The following is a 17,539-nucleotide window of genomic DNA, read 5'->3' on the forward strand; positions in this document are numbered from 1 at the left end:
GCCATTCCGTCCCGCGTTCTCCTGGCACGTCCACGCCGCCATCTATCTCATCACGCATATATTTACGCACAATTTGACCAGTTTCCTCGAGTCGATCCGGGCCATCTCGAAGGAAACCACGACACCAAAAATCTTGCAGCTCACGCTGCCTCTCACCACCCCTGCGTTGCCATGGCCAACTCCGACGGCGAGGTCCTCACGGGGGCCAAGGATGCCGTCCTCGTAAAGTCGGAGGATATGCCTGCGGGGTCGCAGCAGGTCGAGGAGCTCGACTTCAACAAGCTCAAGGGCCCCGTCACGGCCGAGGACCTGCTTGATGGCATGCGCCACATGGGCTTCCAGGCCTCGTCCATGGCAGAAGCCATACGCATCATCAACGACATGGTAAGTGCTTCCCTACTCGCTCCTCCTCTCAGCGTGACATACTGAGTGAGGCATTAAACAAGCGGGCGTGGAGGGACCCCGAGACGGGAGACAAGACCACCATCTTCCTCGGCTACACCTCCAACCTGATATCGTCGGGCCTCCGCGGCGTCCTGCGCTGGCTTGTCGAGCACAACCACGTCTCGTGCATCGTCACCACCGCAGGCGGCATAGAGGAGGACTTCATCAAGTGCCTCGGTCAGACGTACATGAGCTCCTTCAGCGCGGTCGGCGCCGACCTGCGCAAAAAGGGCCTCAACCGCATCGGCAACCTCATCGTGCCCAACGCAAACTACTGCGCCTTTGAGGACTGGGTCGTGCCCATTCTCGACAAGATGCTGGAGGAGCAGGAAGCGAGCAAGGGCACCGACGACGAGATCAACTGGACGCCGTCCAAGGTCATCCACCGCCTCGGCAAGGAGATCAACGACGAGCGATCCGTCTACTACTGGGCCTACAAGAACAACATCCCCGTCTTCTGCCCCGCCCTCACCGACGGCAGCCTCGGCGACATGCTCTACTTCCACACCTTCAAGTCGTCGCCGCTGCAGCTCAAGATTGACATCGTCGAGGACATTCGCCGCATCAACACCATCTCGGTCCGCGCCAAGCGCGCGGGCATGATCATCCTCGGCGGCGGCCTGGTCAAGCACCACATTGCCAACGCCTGCCTGATGCGCAACGGCGCCGAGTCGGCCGTCTACATCAACACGGCGCAGGAGTTTGACGGCAGCGATGCGGGCGCCAGGCCCGACGAGGCCGTCTCGTGGGGCAAGATAAAGATTGGGGCAGACAACGTCAAGGTATGTGCTTCTTTGGCCAGTTGTGTAAGGGAGGGCCTGTCGTTTCGAAATTAACTCTGCACCAGGTCTATCTCGAGGCCACCGCCTGCTTCCCGTTCATTGTTGCCAATACATTTGCCAAGGACATATAGAGGCAGCATTAAACTATAATTACGACTGAATGAACAAAAGTAGTGCTATTCTTAGAGCCACGTTTTGCTAGTTATACAACTATTCTACTTGTTCCTCGGCCGCGCCCTGCCCCCATGCTCCGCCAGCGATTTTTAGTATGCAGGCATAGGACGATAGCAGCGCTCTGCCTATTGATGATCATTCGCTATTGTTCTTACCATTAGTGATATTGCTGTCGTTGCCTCCGTTGCCCTCGTTGCCCTCGTTGCCCTCGTTGTTGTACACTCTCGCTACAGGTCTCCTAGCATGGCTTGGAAGGTCTTCAGCGTCTGCGACCAGGCACGGTTTTCATTGTCAGCCCACAAGCCGACTTTTTCGATCTCCAGGTCCGCAGCCATGTGCGCCGTGTCCGTTGTCCCGTCCAGCACCGCCAGGTTCCCCAAGGCGACGAGCAGCGAATAGTACGCCGCCACGGCGTCCACGCCGGCGTTTTGCGCGACGAAGCGCACTGGTTCACTTTCCAAGAGCTCCCTGTTGGCGGTTATGGTCCAGAAGGCCTGGAACACCATGTCATTCTCGCGGCAGTAGGACCTCAGTGCTCTTTCGAAGCCTGTTCGGCTCCAGAAGCGATTCTGCACGATCGCGGGCTTGAGCGACGCACGCGCGTAGACCGCTTCAAGTGTACTTAGCGTCGTGTTGGAGAGGCCGAGGTGGCGGATGCGATGCGGTGCATACGACTCCAGCGTCTTCCACACTATCATGGTGTCATCTATGGTATCCATGGGTCCGTGTAAGATAAGGCCGTCGAGGTACGGCTCCTGGCCAACGAAAGTGAAGTTTTTGAGGGACGACTGGACGGATTGGTGCACCATGTCGACGAGTGGTGCGAAACGGTCATACGGGAGCGTCTCGCTCTGAGAATTGAGTGGCGTGAACTTGGTTTGGATCTGAATGCCTTCTTGTTAGACAAAGCTATCCGCGGGGCGCGGTCTTGTATGGGCTGTGACCACCTACAAAGAGGTCCTTGCGGTTGACGATGCCCTCGCAGATGGCGCGCCCGATGCCCTCGCCAACGCCGCGCTCGTCGTAGTGCTTCGGCTGCGCGGCTGTATCGACCGCGCGAAAGCCGGTCTTGAGCGCGGCATAGACCAGGTCGGCAGTGCGCTCCTTCTTCCAGGCTGTGCCATAGATGAGCTTCGGGATGGACAAGGCGTTGCCGATGATGAGGCTTGACGTCTGCGGGCCGGTGGCTGCCGCGGGCGAAGTCATGATGACGATTGCCGACTGTCGGACGCAGTCTTTGCTCGCTGTTTGGGAAAGTTGCAAATGAACGGACGGCAATTGGCCGCGGCCGAATTGATGATTCGGGCAACTCAAATACCCGACGCTGCAGGTGACCTGTGGCGTAGGCGTAGAGCAAAGCTGCCGAGCTACGTACCTACTGTAGCGACAAAGTATCAAATAGAGCCCATTGGGGTTTACTTTCCGCAACAGCAACGACAGCAACGACAGCAACGACAGCAACGACAGCAACGACAGCAACGACAGCAATAGTAATACGTAGCGCGCCGCTGCTGTCCCATGCTTATGCCATAAAAAGCGCTAGCGCAGTATCTTGGAAGGCGCTCGCCGCCGCAGGGAATCTCGCTCCTCCCAAGCAAGAGCTCGTCGCCACAAAAAGCTCGCTACCGCAAAGCAAATACCTCGGCGCAGGCGCCCCCGGAGGGCCCCAGGAGGAAAGAGTCAAACCCTCTAGGCTCCATTAATGAGAACGGTATTGTTCCATAGCTCGACAGTTTACTTATGCCTACGCCCCAGGTCACCTGCTGTGTTAGGTGTTTCATTCTATGAATCTATATATTAAAACGGAAAAGATTAGTAGTCTATATTTCCTGAAGCAAATCGTTCGTCACTACGCATCACCTTATTGCTTAGTCCATGTCCGCATGGCCCACCATATCACGCTTATACACGCAGTTGCTCGCAGGCAAATCAGCCACCTCCTCAACGGCCCCCCCAGTCAGCTTGGCCGACCAGTCCCTCAGCTTGCTAGGATTCACAAGCTTCGACTTGACCCAAACGTTTCGCCATTCTTGATTGCAGCCGGTTCTAACAAAATACACCTGAACCCACTGAGCCCCAGTGGGATCCTGCTTCGCGTCTAGGACCAAGATGCCCGCATCATGCCCTCGATAGCCTTTGTTGAAGTCTTCAAGCACGCGGGGGTCGTAAGTTTTCAGGTTCTCGGGTCGCTGCCAGCCTTTGTTTCCGTCCGGCGACTCGACGAAGTAATAGGTCGTCTTGTTCTTCTTCATCTTCCTGTCGAGAATGCGACTGATCAAAATCTGTTCGCTGCCAGGGTCAATAGAAGCTGCTCCGTCTGCGATACCAGGTCTGCTCCCCGGGTTCTTCGGATTGATCCAGTTTTTCCTTTTCTTGACCGGCCGATGCTCGGCGCTGAAGCTGTGCCACGCACCATCCACCTCCCGCTTCAATGATGGGCCTGGCGCGGGGAGCATGACCGCGAGCTTGCTGGCTCCACGGCGGTCATGGCACGGTATATCGTCAGCAGTCCATACCTCGGCGACATCCGACGCGGTGTCGCTGCTACGCGAGCAGGGAGAATAAGTGTTGTCCGTGGACGACGCGCCTTTGGCAGGGGAGGACTCGAGGCTACTTGGATGGATTTCATCGCTCAATGCTACAGGGTCGTTTCTGACCGATGCTGGACTATCTCCGGCTGATGGTCGATAGATCCTTGTCGCCAAGTTGTTCCTCGCCACCCCCAAGAGAGTTCTGTTATTTGCTGGTAATGGGGCATAAAGCACCGAAGAAGTGTTCCATGGCTGAGCGCGACCGAATCCGAGGTTGGGCGTCAGCCGTGCGATAGGGTCGGGGGACGAAAGCGGTGACCGATTATGGGTGGCTAGAGGGCGTAAAGACTCGCTGCTGCACGACTCCCCGGACCACTCTTGGGCGCATGAGGGCTCAATGAATCGCTCTCCAGGTCCGTAGACGAATCAGTAGAATTAGCATCACCGGTCTCCTTGTGACGAGCGCTTGTCATGGGGGGTAATTCTGGGCAGAGCGACATTGGCTTTTCTAGTTGGCCCAGAGCCCGTAATGTACCCTTTCCTCCTGCGAAGTGGTTCAACTGCAGTGATTGGAGGATATCTCTCGACAATCTAGTCATTCTGTCGTTGATCTTCTTGCTGAGCTGGTAATCACGATTTACCGATGCTCTATCAGATTCTTGCATTTGTTGGCGCAGTTGATGCACCAGTTCGCAGAGCTCACGGACATCAAGTTGTGTGCTGACTCCATTGTTCGAGTCCGTCTGTGTGCCCCTGCTCTTCCAAAAATTATTTGACTCGGTCGATTGTCCCACCGGGATCGCTCGAATGTCTTCCGGTGACGACGTGCCTCTCCCGCCTGAGTTTGCAGTTAGAAGCGCAGAGCTCAGGGACATACGGCGAGACCGCATGGCGATACAAGGTGAGTCGCACGGATTCATGTTGGTAGGCTGCATACCGATACTGTCGAGGCGAGATGTCACTTTGCTTCTATCATATGTTTTTTGTTAGCTGGCAAGAAACGGTATACTCCCACCTCAGGGATGACCCACGCTTGGAGTACCAACGTCTCGAAGTTCGCATACACTCTACAGCAACCTCAGCGCGGTATGTGCCGTAGGCCAATAGAGTCAGACTGCTATTGAAGTAGCATGATTAGTCGGCTTTGTGACATACAGAACTGGCAGTTAGATCAGGCAGCTCCAAACTTACAGGCACTCTCCTTTCGCGCCCTTGAACCCAGCGAGTCTCAGAACAACCCTACTCGAAGCTGATCTGATCTTCTGGAAGGTCCATTTGGCGAGACAAAGGTCGACTAGTGCAGGGTCCGACAGCTGAGCATGCCTCTCGATGCTGTTCCTCATCCACGGCACCAGACCTTGTGGTACACTTGATAGGAACTGCTGGACCGCAGTCAGGGAAAAAGAGAGATGGCCGCTCCCTCAAGCTGGTCCGGCAAGCACGGAGGCACCGATGCGCTTGTGGTATTAAAGCCTTTCGCGCACATTATGATGCTAGCCAGCGTTGGAAAAAAAAAATTGCGCGCAGGGCAATCTCCTTGCATCTTTCTTGTATCACAGAACCATCCTGGTCCGACGCGCGCGACCCGTTGAGCTGCGGCCGCAGAGACTCATTTCCTCCCACTCGTTCCTCCCTTCACGCGCGCGTCGCCTGGTCCCTGACAGCGTGCCATTTCGCGTTCTGTCCAATCACAGTCACCGTGGGTGGCGCTGGGTGATGTTATTTTGGGAGGGGGACTGGCAATGGTGACAAGCAGAAGAAGGGATTCTGGAACGAGGCTTGATGCGAACATCTCTCGTGTCCATTTGACAGCAATTGTTGTGCTACCATGTGATCTAACAGATTCTCCACTCAACCCCTTTACTCTCAAGTGAACTTCAGACGGCAGGGTATAGCGAGTGAGGCAAGCTGGGCTGACGCGAGGTGCCTTGCTCACAGTGTCAAAGTGTAGATACCCTAGTGTCTTGAGCGGTGTGGCAACTCCAACTTCCAAATATTGGCTTCGAACAGGCCTTTGACAACGGACTATCTCCGAATGATCCTTGTTTACGAAGACATGACCCTTAGCCCCCACTGGCAATCAAAGCCTTGGAGCTCGATGCGTCCACTCAAACCTGAGTCCTATCGTCACAGAGTCCTGAGGACAAGGGCATGCCAGGAGAAAGATCGGGCCAGTCACCTGGACCGCTTGCTGCCGACGTGGCAAAGGCTGTGGGTGCGTTTCAGTGTAGGCAGTCTGTTCAGGATGCATACATGTGCCACGGGCGCACTGCCGGTTGCTGGACAGTGGTGTCACCTCGAGCGACAACGATCCGCAGCTATGTTGTCATGGTCAGGGCGGCCATTGGACTGCTCAATCTCATAGCACATGGCAAAAGACGGGCACGGCTTTCGAGCATGTATGAGGGCTGTCCTTTCTCTTTTCCTTACCGCAGAGGTGTGAGAGCAGGTATGCTACAGCTCCAGTCAGCCCACATCGAGGATGTTCGACGGGGGCATCGACTCGGCCTCCTCGCCATACCAGTCGATCAAAGTACACTCTTGCTTTTCCTTCAGCTTCCGCTCAACGAAGCCTTCCATCGCAGCAGCCTGTTCTGGCGACAGAAGCTTCAGCCTTTCCATGAACTCGCCTTTGTCGTCTCCAAAGAATCGCCTGTCGAGGGTCCTCCAAAAGATGCCATCAAATGCCCAGGACTTGCGCGCCGCGTAGGCGACCCAAAAGTCGTCCGTCTCCCAACTGCGGCGCATTCGCGTGGACAGTACCTGCGACTCGTCGAGTCGGCCTTGCTGTATGAACTCGCGCTCCTTGGCCTCCATGGCCCGGAGGAAAGTCTTCAACCGCGGCTCGTACTTGGCCGCCCAATCATCCAGCCCCTCTGGCCACTCTTCGGGCATGATGAGGAGAAGCCACCACGGTGGCGAGTACGCAAACTCGGCAGGGGCGGCGTAGGTAAACTCCCAGTCGATCACGCCTACAATTTGATGGGCTGCGTCAACGAGAATGTTGGCCGGCCGAAAGTCGTCGCACCAAAGCTTAAAAGGACCGGCGTCCGTGTCTGGTGAAGCCATCCGATGGTTGGCAGCTGCCTTGCGGAAGCATTGCCTGGATGAGCCGTCAGAAATTGCGTACTTGGAGCTGAGCGTGCAGCATCCTCACCTGGCGATGTACTTCTTGCGGCAGTCGTCCGCTGACTTGACGGCCTGGTTCCGCTGATAAGAGAGTTGCTGTAGATGCATGTCGGCTAAAGCAGAATAATACTCTGACGAGGTGGAGAAGGTCTTGGATGTGTCGGGAAACTCGAAGAAAGGGGTACCCCCGACCTCTCCGAGCTGGGCCATGTTGAATGAAAGCGGCCGACATATGGCGTCTGGGTCACTGATGTCGTCGCCATCGCGGCTTCTCGTCCCCAGGGAACCAATTCTGGAGAAGTCGCACGAGGCCAATTGAAGCATGATATCGGCTATCTGGCCGTATATGTGTTCCAGTTTCTCTTCGTCTATGTCCGGATCCAGGACTGGCTTCTCCCCAGGCGTGTGCCCTGCTGCCCTCAGCACATCGACCATGTCACCAGCGTTGTCAATGTACTCCATTATTATAAAGGGCCCGAGCCGCCCCGGGCTTTCGTCTGTCATGCCATAGTGGAGGACAAACGGTACGGGTATCGTGGTGTGATCGGCGATGTATCGCATCGCAGCAACCTCAGCACGGAGTTTCTCCTCGGCTATCTGGAAGTAACCCGGCAAGGGGAAGCGGATGATGGCAGAGTCGCCATCAGAATACTCTATGCGGTAGTGGAAATTGAATCCTCCCAGCTTCGGAGGGTGAAATTTGGTCGGCCTGCCACCCTTTCGGTGTTTTGTGACGAACCTTGCAATTTCGTAGTAGAGGTCTTGATTGAAGATTGTACCTCGCAGGGCGTCAAATATGGCCTCGCCACGACCCCAGGCCTCATCATCGTATAGCTCATAGGATGCCACCATGGCGACGCGGTTGTGGCCATCGAGTTCGCTGATCCGAGAGGAATAGTGAGCTCGGTGGGAAGCGCATGTATAGACACGCGCCGTGTTGGGCGATGCCTGATGAGACATCGAACGGGCACGGCCTCTCCTGATTGGGGTAGCCGGACTCTGCTAGCATGGATTTTGTGCATTTCATCTGCATTCACACGTTAAATAAAATCACCGTGGACATGACCACCGTTGCAGCTGACACGCCGTGTACATAATACGAAAGTGCAGAGTTCATAACGAAGGCACCCATGGACAGACCTTCATCGAGACCACTGGCCCTGCCTCGGTCAGTACTAGACGTAATTACTGCGGCTGCTCCGGTCGTAGCGAGCCTACGGGGTAGCAGAGCCGCGACAGCCCATCAAGGCACATTTGTAGTCAAAAGACGGCACCGAAGCAACCTCCCTTTTGCAGTCTTAGTGTGAAACCCCAGTCTCCAGAGCGCGCGCTCGCGTGGAAGAGAATCCCCAGCCGCTGTCGAAGTAACGTTAACAGCCCACTGAGCCCAACATCAGCCCGGCCATGACGTCGACGCCACCACACGCGACTTTTCCCCTCCCGTCCATCCACTTTACCCCACCATCGACTCGTCGCACGCAGAAGGAAAAAAGAGTGCGAACCCCTCCATGTTCTCCAGACCGGACAGGCTCACCCTCACCGCGGGGTCGCCCTTCAGCCCACCTTGCAGCGTCCCAGTATATAAGAACCGTATGGAGACGTCAGGATGGGAAAAGTAAGAGTCACGCCGAAACGGCAGTTGATTGTTAAGCAAAACGCTACGTTCGGCACAAAGAAGCCGACGATGATCAAAGGCGAAGAAGACTCGCCGCGAAAAGCAACGGCAGTCAACGACAAGCCCATGCCCCCCGTCCCGTGCCCCCATGAGAACCGAACCGGCCACAGTCTCCGCCATCCGCGCCAATGGTGCCGCTTGCCGGTCCGTCCCCGATATCAGGAGGGCTCCAGCTCCGGCGGCGTGGCTCTCGCAAGCCCATCCATCATCACTCATTAGCCGACGGATGCCCTTTTGATCCGCAACGGCAACAACCACCACTGCTACTACTGCTGAACCCATTGGGCGGGCCACGCGTAAAAGCCCTCCCGCTGATACGATGTCCGCGAAGGCGTGCCACGTTCTGCCCTCGCTCTATCCTGCCACTAGCGAGCTGCAAGCTAGCCATGGGCTTTCTCCATCGCGGTCCCGCTCCACACAAAAACCGCCCGGCCGCCGGATGCCTTCCCATCCCCTCCTAACTAACGTTAGTGACAGCACGTACGTAGTAGTTGCGTAGATCCATAAAAGCCACACGGCACCTCACTCTACCCCTCCAGAGCTTCACCGAGAGCTCCTCATCCTCATACGCCCTTACTCAATTGCTGTCGCTCCTCTTGTGCCTGTCGATTAAACCGCTCCTCCACCATGGCTTCCGGCGCACCTCACACCCTGAAATGGGGCATCATGGCCACCGGCTGGATCGCCGAGGGTACGCTCATCCCAAACCATCACGTCGCGGCCGCGGCCCCGGCCCATGCATGACGTCCGCCGCTAACAACACTCTCACAACCTGCGCAGTCTTCTGCAAGGACCTCCTCACCGATCCCGCCTCGCGCGACGTCCACGACGTCCGCCACGAAATCGTCGCCGTCTCGTCCTCCAGCTCCGTCGACAAGGCCGCCGCCTTCGTCAAGAAGATTGACGGCCCGGCCTCGGCCAAGCTCTACGGCTCTTACACCGAGCTCGTCGCCGACCCCAACGTCGACATCATCTACGTCGCCACCCCGCACAGCCACCACTTCCAAAACGCCATGCTGGCCCTCGACGCCGGCAAGAACGTCCTCTGCGAAAAGGCACTCACCGTAAACGCCTCTCAGGCGCGCAAGCTCGTCGAAAAGGCCAAGTCCAAGAACCTCTTCTTCATGGAGGCCGTCTGGACTCGCTACTTCCCCCTCAGCATCAAGATCCGAGAGCTGATCACCTCGGGCGAGATTGGCACCGTCTACAGGACCTTGGGTGAGTCTACCTTGGCTGAGCTCTCACACGTCGCAGAACGACAGTGGCGCTGACAGACACAGCCGATTTGTCCTTCAACGAGAACAAGGACGGCCAAGATGGCACGGTCAACTTTCCCGACACGCACCGCATGGTCAACAAGGACCTCGCTGGAGGCGCTCTCCTGGACCTCGGTATCTACGCCCTGACTTGGGTGTTCCAGACTCTCTATCACGTCCAGCCGGAAAAGGACAAGGAGGCTCCCAAGGTTGTCGCTGCCATCAACAAGTACAAGACTGGCGCCGACGAGATGACGAGCATCATCTGCCAGTTCCCCGGCCACAAGAGCATGGGCGTTGCCACCACCTCCATCCTCGTCGCGAGCAACCCCGACGATAACACCACGGCCCCTGCCATCCGGATTCAAGGATCCAAGGGCGAGATCCAAGTCACGCACCCCGCCTTCCGACCGACCGAGTTCCGCGTCATCAAGAAGGGCAGGGAGGGCAAGGTCGATGTCGTCGACTGCCCCATTCCCAAGGACCCGAAGCGGAACTGGGGCCACGGCATGTTCTGGGAGGCCGACGAGTGCGCCCGTTGCGTGCGAGACGGAAAGAAGGAGAGCGCGACGCTGCCATGGTCCGAGAGCATCGTCATCATGGAGACCATGGAGGAGGTGTTGAAGCAAGGAGGTGTCGAGTACCCGGAGCTCATCACGACCGACGTCTATGACGCCAAGAGCCCGCTCAACACCGGAAATCAGTAGAGAGAGGAGCCACGCATGCGTGGACCGAGTAGAGCTCAAGGCATGAACGCCACGTTGGAGATGAACTCCCTGTATTCAAGTATAATACATACCACGTCGGACTCGGAGGCGTGACGCGCACATGCATGTGCATTCGTCGTCCCGCTGTATGCATAAGCTTTGAAGGACCTCATTTCGGCGGCCCCGAAGGTGCGTTAATTGCTCCATGCGTCTCGTCTTCAACGCTGTTTGCTTGTTTGCTTGTTTGCCGCCGCCATGGCGCTCCAGGTGCTATATCGAAAGGCCCATGCGTTTGAGCAGCGCCGCTTGACCCAACTGACGCATGGCGCGACTCGGCCTGGCCGAATCTCGGGAGATTGGCAATGCATGGCCAGGACCCCTGCAACGTCACTCAAAGCCACGGAATGTTCCTCGATCCCTGCGCAGAAACGGGGCCGAAGGAGGGGCGCTTGCGATCGCAACTCTGTCACACGCAGCAAGCAAGCAAGCTCCGCGCGGCCCTTGTAGCCGGTACATTGCGCGGAAGCGCCCAAGTACAGGATACTTTTGGCCCGTCAACCGGCCGCCCGCCCGGGGTTCCACAAGGCGGGAAGGGGAAGGGTTGGGGGTTGTTTCGCGCGGGAGTGGCTCGCGTTCGTCCCGCCCAGGCCGTGAGCTGCATGAAGCTCTGGGGTCGTGAGCGTTTGAACTTTGGGGACGGACAGGGATGGAGTCGTGGCGTGAACCATGCCGTGCGCCGTGGGATTCCGGTTTCCCTTTGCCGCCTGCCCCCCTCGCCCCTCGTCGCGGGTGGAATTCTAGAGTGTCGGGCCCGGAGTCGGACTGACTGGATGTCAGCTGCTCCATCATTGGGCTTCCCTGCCTGCCTCGAGGGAGAGAGCGCGCACTCGGCCGCCGCCGCCGCCATCGCCTACTGTATACCCAAACGCCGTGCGAGCAGACGAAAATCGGAGAATGACGGCCAAAGTGCCGTCGCCCGCCCGCACCCGGCCCTCGATTCGCGCGTCAACGCGGGCACCATCCGTTTGGTCCTCGCTGCACGACGTCTCGTGTCCCGTGCTCGTTTCAATGCCGCCGGCTCGGACGTATACGTACGCCTGTGTCTGTATCACTCACTCGCACGCTCTCCGGTACGTAGCGGCGCAGGCCCGGGAACGCAAGACCCGTTTTGATGCTGACTCGGCAAAAGGTTAAGTAGGACGATGAGAAACTGCATGGCGTTTCGATCCCATCCTGGCGGAGCCCGCTGGGGCCTGCTGGACCTGCTGGGCCTGCCGGGTCTGCTGGGTCGCGCCTTCCATGCTGCGCCCACCGTTCCTGCCCTGCCGTCACGAACGGTCTGGGCTCCGGGCAAGCGGGCCGGCCGTCTCCTTCCCGCCAGGCGGCCGCTAGTCGTCCACTCAACCCGGAAGTAGGTACGTAGCCTGGCTGGTTACCTGCCAGGGACGACCCCCAGCCTGCTTCACGTGACGCCCAGTTTCAACCACACCTCTTCTCCGGCAGCCTCAGACGCAGTTTCAAACGGCCCTTTTGCGTCCACCGATCCGCCAATTTAGATTGCGCCAATCCTGGGGCCCTGAAAGAGATAGAGACAGAGAGAGAGGGAGCGCGCGCCCTTCAACCCGGAGCACCAGCCAGACAGGTGTACATTTTGCGTCGCGCAAGGATTCCCGTGGCCGGCGCGACCCCCTCTGCCGCGCATGGTTCGGCGCGTGTAATCTCAGGTGCTGCGAGCCAACTTTATGCGACTGCCGGTATTTTTCGAACGCCCACCCACCCCCGGCTCCACACCCATCCACATCCGTCAGAATCCGTCAGGGAGAGCCTGACCCGACACCCATCCTGGCGCCCACCCACGGCTGATGAACGTTCATGCAACCGGAGCACAAACGCACGACCAGGCTGCCTGCCCGCCCACTGTTCGAGCCAGCACCAGAGAGGCCACCCAAGCCCGAGCAACTACCAGGCGCCCGGCGAAGGAAGCTCGGCCCGTTTCCAGGGGGGCTCAAAGACATTTCTACGTCAGTGAGATACCCGGCCAGAGATAGCCGCGGTCCACGTGTCTAGCATCTGCGCTCCGCGGCGACGACACCTGCCCACTCACACACCTTGCCTGGATCTGACAGCACGAGCATTGGCCGGAGAGACGGTTCCGATCGAAGCTTCTGTGGTCGGGTCTGGGTCCGAGGAGCCTGCCCATCTGCTCCGCAAGGGAGCTTCATCCGGGCGGCAACATGAGCCAGCCAGACTTGGGCTCCTCCGGGGGCGGGCCGACGGCGACACATCCTGACACACAGCCTCGGCCTCCGGTATTGATGCCGTCTGAGGTCCCTGAAAGCCGGCATACGTCACAAGAGGAGCAGCATCAGGAGCAGCAGCAGCAACAGCCGAATCACCCTCCCGAGGCAGCAGAGGCATACGAGGACACACACGTGCACAGCGTGTACGAGGCCATCGCGCCGCACTTCTCGGCCACGCGCCACAAGCCCTGGCCCCTCGTCGAGCGCTTCCTCCTCTCCCAGCCGCCCGGCAGCGTCGGCCTCGACGTCGGCTGCGGCAACGGCAAGTACCTGCCCGTCAACCCCTCAGTCTTCATCCTGGGCTCCGACCGCAGCGCCTCCCTCGTGCGCCTGGCCGCCACCCAGCGCTCCGGCGAGGTGGCCGTCGCCGACGGCCTCGCCCTGCCCTACCGCCCCGCCGCCGTGGACTTCGTCATCAGCATCGCTGTCGTGCACCACCTGTCCACGCGACGCCGCCGCCAGGAGGCCATCGCCGCGCTGCTCGCCTGCCTCCGCCCCGGGCCCGGCGCCCGCGCGCTCGTCTACGCCTGGGCCCTGGAGCAGAGCAGCAGCCGCCGCGGCTGGGACGAGTCATCACAGCAGGACACCTTGGTGCCTTGGGTCATGCGCAGGAAGGGCGAGCCCGACGCCACCTTCCAGCGCTACTATCACCTATACCGCGAAGGCGAGCTGGATGAGGACGTGCGCGCCGCCGGCGGGACGTGCTGCGAGAGCGGCTACGAAAAGGACAACTGGTGGGTGATTTGTAGTAGATAGGCGTTGTCTCCTTTGGATCAAAATAAAGAAGCAAAGACATGATGTCGCGTCGGTCCACGTCAACGTCGGCCAACGGGTCGGCCCAAGGCGGCAGGCAGGTTGCGGCGGTCAGTACATATCAAAATGCTGGGGAGGGGGCGTAGCACCAGTGACTCGGTCCCTCCGTCTACAGGCGTGCATTCACGTCACATCCGAACGCAGGGTGTTTGCCCAAGCAGCATGCATAAGAGCATCACGTTTGGTGTCCAAGTTTCCATGCCTCGCCGCCCCCGGCCGTGTCATGCAAGATCGTATTTGTCATTATCTATTTCGACGATCAAAGCCGCGAGCCAAAGACAAACCCCCCCAACGAGCTGATTCCAGCCCAAACGTCCGACCAAGCCCACGGAGGGGTAGCCCGCCCTCCGTGATCGATCTAAGCGGTGTAACTGGCACCGCAACCATTAGCCACCGCTGGCGACCGTTTCTATGACCCATGACCCATTCCTGCACAGCCCGCAGTTGCAAAATATCAATGCCCAATTCCGTGACCACCCCTTGTCGTGCGCCACCGACGCCTTCTATCAGTACAAGATGGACTCGTAAAACATGCTCCCACCCATGGCCTCGCCCCAACCGTGTTCCGTCTCCTCGGAGGCCTTGTGGTCCCGTTCGCTCGATGCATCGTGGACAAATGCGGACGTGAAAATCGTTGGCTCGCTCGCAATGAAAAGGATCATCCAGTCCTTGTGTATCTGCAGGCCCTCTCTGCCCGTCTTCCCATCATCAAATCTATAACTCCGGAGACTAAACCGTGGCCCAGTCGGCAACATTCTATTCCGTGCTTTGTTTTCTCTTGTTCTTTCGCTGCCGAATGTTGTGGCGGACTTCATCCAATCCGCCTCCTGTGGCTGTTCTCTCGTTGCATCATTTCTGGACTTGCTCGCCGTTTGGCCCTTGTAGGTTCTGGAGGAAGGTAACCCTGCGCAGGCGGCAGGCTCGGTCCGTGTTTCGGGCCTGGCCCCGGGCCTGGCCCCGAGCCCGGCCCCATCGGGCCGGATCGCGGCCGCTCGATTGGAGTTCCGTAGGGACTGACGCCCGTCGTGAGCTCGGCAAGGCTTGGCAGCGGACCCGGATTGCGAGGCTGCCCTTGAGTCTGGATGGGTGCAAGGCCCGGACCAGAAGTGTAATAGAGCTCTCCGTGCTCCTGCGGCATTCCGGGAGGGAATCCCGGCCCAGCAGCTGCCGGCGGAGGGGGAGGAGGGGGTGCTGGTGGTAGCGCCTCGACCCGTTGGGGTACCGGCATGACAGACAGGGCGGGATTTCGGGCGTATATAGACCGTGGCGATGGAGGCGTCAGATGGTGACCAAGGCTCTCCTGATGCTGGAAGTGGGCGGCGGGCCGTGGTACCGCTGCTCGTGCCGTGCTTTCGACGTTGCCTGACGCCAGCGAGAACGGAACAACGCCGGCTCGACGGGCCATATCGACTTCTCCGAGCTGCCAGTGCATAGCTTCGGCCGCTCGCCAGGGAACTTGCAGCTCTTCGGCCACCTTGGCCCACATCTCCGCCTTGAACCTGTAACAGTGTCAGCAAGTGTGTCGCGACGCTACGCAGCGAGGCGCGTCCCCCTTTTCGTGGATGAGGCAAATGCTCAAGTTAAAATTACCTTTCGTAAAGCCTTGCCAGCTTGTTCTTGCGCTCTTCGTCCCACTCACTCCGCCGTTCAAGGTAGTTTTGATAGTGGAGTCGACAGCTTATGGCGCTTCGGCCCGGCAGTCGCTTGGAGACGTCTTCCCACTTCATGCCACTTCCCCTGAGCTCGATGATGAGGCTGTCCTCCTCCTGCGACCATTTGCTCTGCTTTTTCACGGGCTGATCAGATGCTAGGGGAGGCATGTTGCGCCTGGCGTTGGGCATCGGGCCGGACGCAGCAGGTGGCGCGATCTGCGCGGGCAGCTGCCCATGAACTGGGGCGGCACCCGTCGATGGCGGCACGAGGGCGGGTCGAGGCTGTTGGGTATACGCGGGAGACTCATTTGAGTCGGAGCGTTTGAGCAAGGAGCCGATATCCACGTTGAAGGCGTGACCCTGCCGTCTGCTGCCTGCGAGGCGTGATGGGACCGGGGCTGGGGCTGGAGCACAGGAGCCGCGGTGCAGGCCGACGTCGCCGCTGTTGGGAATGACGTCGAACAAGGGCTCCGCCCGCGGGAGGCAGAGCAGCGTCTGGCTCTTGAGTTGGGCCAGCTCCGCGACTGGCTGCCAGGCGCGGCCTTGGCTGCTCCCGGACTTGGTTGGGGACAAACTGCGTTGTCCAAGCGACGCAGTGTAGCGAGGCCCAGCAAATAGCTGCCTTGGTGTAGCGATGGACGTAGCTCCGGAGGATCACACGGCAGTCGGGTCCTCGTCAAGGTCCGGGCTGGCGTTGGGCCGGCAGGTGGCTCCAGGCGGGCTCTCGAGCTGGCGAGACGAGGGCGAAGAGGGAGACTGCGAGCGAGTTGGCGATGGCCGGTCGAGAGTCCGCGCCGGCGCACTGATATCGACAGCCCAGCTCGGGGCAGGTAACAGACGGGACGAGAGGGGGGCAAGAGGAGGAGAAAAGGAAACGGAAGAGACCTGGAGGTGTCTGGGGATGACCCAAGTAGACAACGGCTCCTGGAGTCGTGTTTGGAGGCGAGTCCGGGCTGTGATTGGTGCCGTGCGAGCAGTTGTCGGCCAATGGGCTGGAGATGAAGCAGAGTGAGCAGCGGCAACGGGCCAGTACGAGTACATGAAAAGGCCAGACCAGGTTCCTGCAAAGCAGACACAGACATCAGGTGGCGGCACGGCGTCGAGGGTTTGCAAGAGCCCCAGCCCCGGCAGACGAGGGACAACGTCAGAGGGGACGATAGGTATGTATACGAGCCGACGAGCCAAGGCATGGATGGATGGATGGACAGATGAGGTGGGCTTGGGTACTGCATGGGCCGTACGGCCGCCTACGAGCGCGAGTATGGGGCACCAACGCCGACAGGGGTGCCTGCCACGGCGCAGGGACGAGGCGGACGTCCGGCCGAGAGGTTGCTGGTACTTGACGCTTGCCTGAGGTGGGCGACGTCTTGCTCGAGGCGGCACGGCGACAGAGCGACGGCCGGGGGCAGGGGTCGGCCGGTCGAGGCGAAAAAGAAAGCAAAAAGGGCCCCAGCAGGCTGGGTCCTTGGGTCTGGAGGGGCTCGGCTCGGCTGGCAGGCATCGATGCACTTCATCGACGCCGGCGAGGGTGAACCGTGGGGGGGAGGAGGGCGGTCGGGGGCAGCATAATGACTGCCGCGCTGGCAGATGAGAAGAGCCAAGGTTGGCCCTCTGGCGCGCCCGCCTGCCCGCCCTGCTGGCTCTGCTGGCTCTGCTGGGTCTGCTGGGTCTGCTGGCCCTGCCGGGAGGTGCATGACTGAGCAGGCAGCCCCAAGTATAGCAACATATGGCCTTGGTGCGTCGATACAACGCCGCGTTGGCAAGGCCGGGTGTGTGAGCGCGTGGGCCTGTATAGGGCTATCCAAGTTCAACAACCTTAGCTGCCTATGCATGATGAACGTCAAGCCAGAGGGCATGGAGAGACATGCATGAGGGGCGTGCGGGAACAGCCATGTTGGGGTCCCTCATGCACCAAGAGGGAGGGGCGTGGGCCGAGGGCGAGCAGCGAGCCCAGCCACGGGTCGGGTGGATCGTGGACCGTGGACCACGGCTGTCGAACACCCTTTACCGGTGCTCGCGACCGCCCATTTGCGAGGCGCAACAGACGGGCGGCCACCCACCGTGCAACAGCCGCGG

General features: G+C 59.4%; 7 protein-coding genes across 7 annotated transcripts; 3 read left to right on the forward strand and 4 right to left on the reverse strand.

Moving 5' to 3' along the window:
- Positions 1-171: 171 nt before the first annotated feature.
- Positions 172-1,357, forward strand: PLICBS_008382 (deoxyhypusine synthase; the record flags this gene model as incomplete). The annotated part of the gene is made up of 3 exons (XM_018324100.1): positions 172-384; positions 447-1,226; positions 1,292-1,357. The coding sequence occupies 3 exons, from the start codon at positions 172-174 to the stop codon at positions 1,355-1,357; spliced, it is 1,059 nt and encodes a 352-aa protein (XP_018177279.1).
- A 270-nt stretch (positions 1,358-1,627) lies between these two features.
- PLICBS_008383 (uncharacterized protein) lies at positions 1,628-2,606 on the reverse strand (the record flags this gene model as incomplete). Its single annotated transcript, XM_018324099.1, has 2 exons — positions 1,628-2,284; positions 2,352-2,606. The coding sequence occupies 2 exons, from the start codon at positions 2,604-2,606 to the stop codon at positions 1,628-1,630; spliced, it is 912 nt and encodes a 303-aa protein (XP_018177278.1).
- A 662-nt stretch (positions 2,607-3,268) lies between these two features.
- On the reverse strand, positions 3,269-3,927 carry PLICBS_008384 (uncharacterized protein; the record flags this gene model as incomplete). The annotated part of the gene is made up of 2 exons (XM_065601382.1): positions 3,269-3,869; positions 3,917-3,927. The coding sequence occupies 2 exons, from the start codon at positions 3,925-3,927 to the stop codon at positions 3,269-3,271; spliced, it is 612 nt and encodes a 203-aa protein (XP_065457454.1).
- Positions 3,928-6,397: 2,470 nt separating this feature from the next.
- PLICBS_008385 (uncharacterized protein) lies at positions 6,398-7,912 on the reverse strand (the record flags this gene model as incomplete). Its single annotated transcript, XM_065601383.1, has 2 exons — positions 6,398-7,034; positions 7,089-7,912. The coding sequence occupies 2 exons, from the start codon at positions 7,910-7,912 to the stop codon at positions 6,398-6,400; spliced, it is 1,461 nt and encodes a 486-aa protein (XP_065457455.1).
- A 1,450-nt stretch (positions 7,913-9,362) lies between these two features.
- Positions 9,363-10,698, forward strand: PLICBS_008386 (D-xylose 1-dehydrogenase (NADP(+)); the record flags this gene model as incomplete). The annotated part of the gene is made up of 3 exons (XM_018324097.1): positions 9,363-9,426; positions 9,516-9,953; positions 10,016-10,698. The coding sequence occupies 3 exons, from the start codon at positions 9,363-9,365 to the stop codon at positions 10,696-10,698; spliced, it is 1,185 nt and encodes a 394-aa protein (XP_018177276.1).
- Positions 10,699-12,932: 2,234 nt separating this feature from the next.
- PLICBS_008387 (tRNA methyltransferase, has a role in tRNA modification) lies at positions 12,933-13,754 on the forward strand (the record flags this gene model as incomplete). The annotated part of the gene is made up of 1 exon (XM_018324096.1): positions 12,933-13,754. The coding sequence occupies one exon, from the start codon at positions 12,933-12,935 to the stop codon at positions 13,752-13,754; it is 822 nt and encodes a 273-aa protein (XP_018177275.1).
- Positions 13,755-15,089: 1,335 nt separating this feature from the next.
- Positions 15,090-15,652, reverse strand: PLICBS_008388 (uncharacterized protein; the record flags this gene model as incomplete). The annotated part of the gene is made up of 3 exons (XM_065601384.1): positions 15,090-15,146; positions 15,196-15,310; positions 15,402-15,652. The coding sequence occupies 3 exons, from the start codon at positions 15,650-15,652 to the stop codon at positions 15,090-15,092; spliced, it is 423 nt and encodes a 140-aa protein (XP_065457456.1).
- Positions 15,653-17,539: the final 1,887 nt, after the last annotated feature.

Source organism: Purpureocillium lilacinum (genome assembly GCF_023168085.1).
Source record: "Purpureocillium lilacinum CBS 284.36 DNA, scaffold_6, whole genome shotgun sequence".
Taxonomy (NCBI): domain Eukaryota; kingdom Fungi; phylum Ascomycota; class Sordariomycetes; order Hypocreales; family Ophiocordycipitaceae; genus Purpureocillium; species Purpureocillium lilacinum.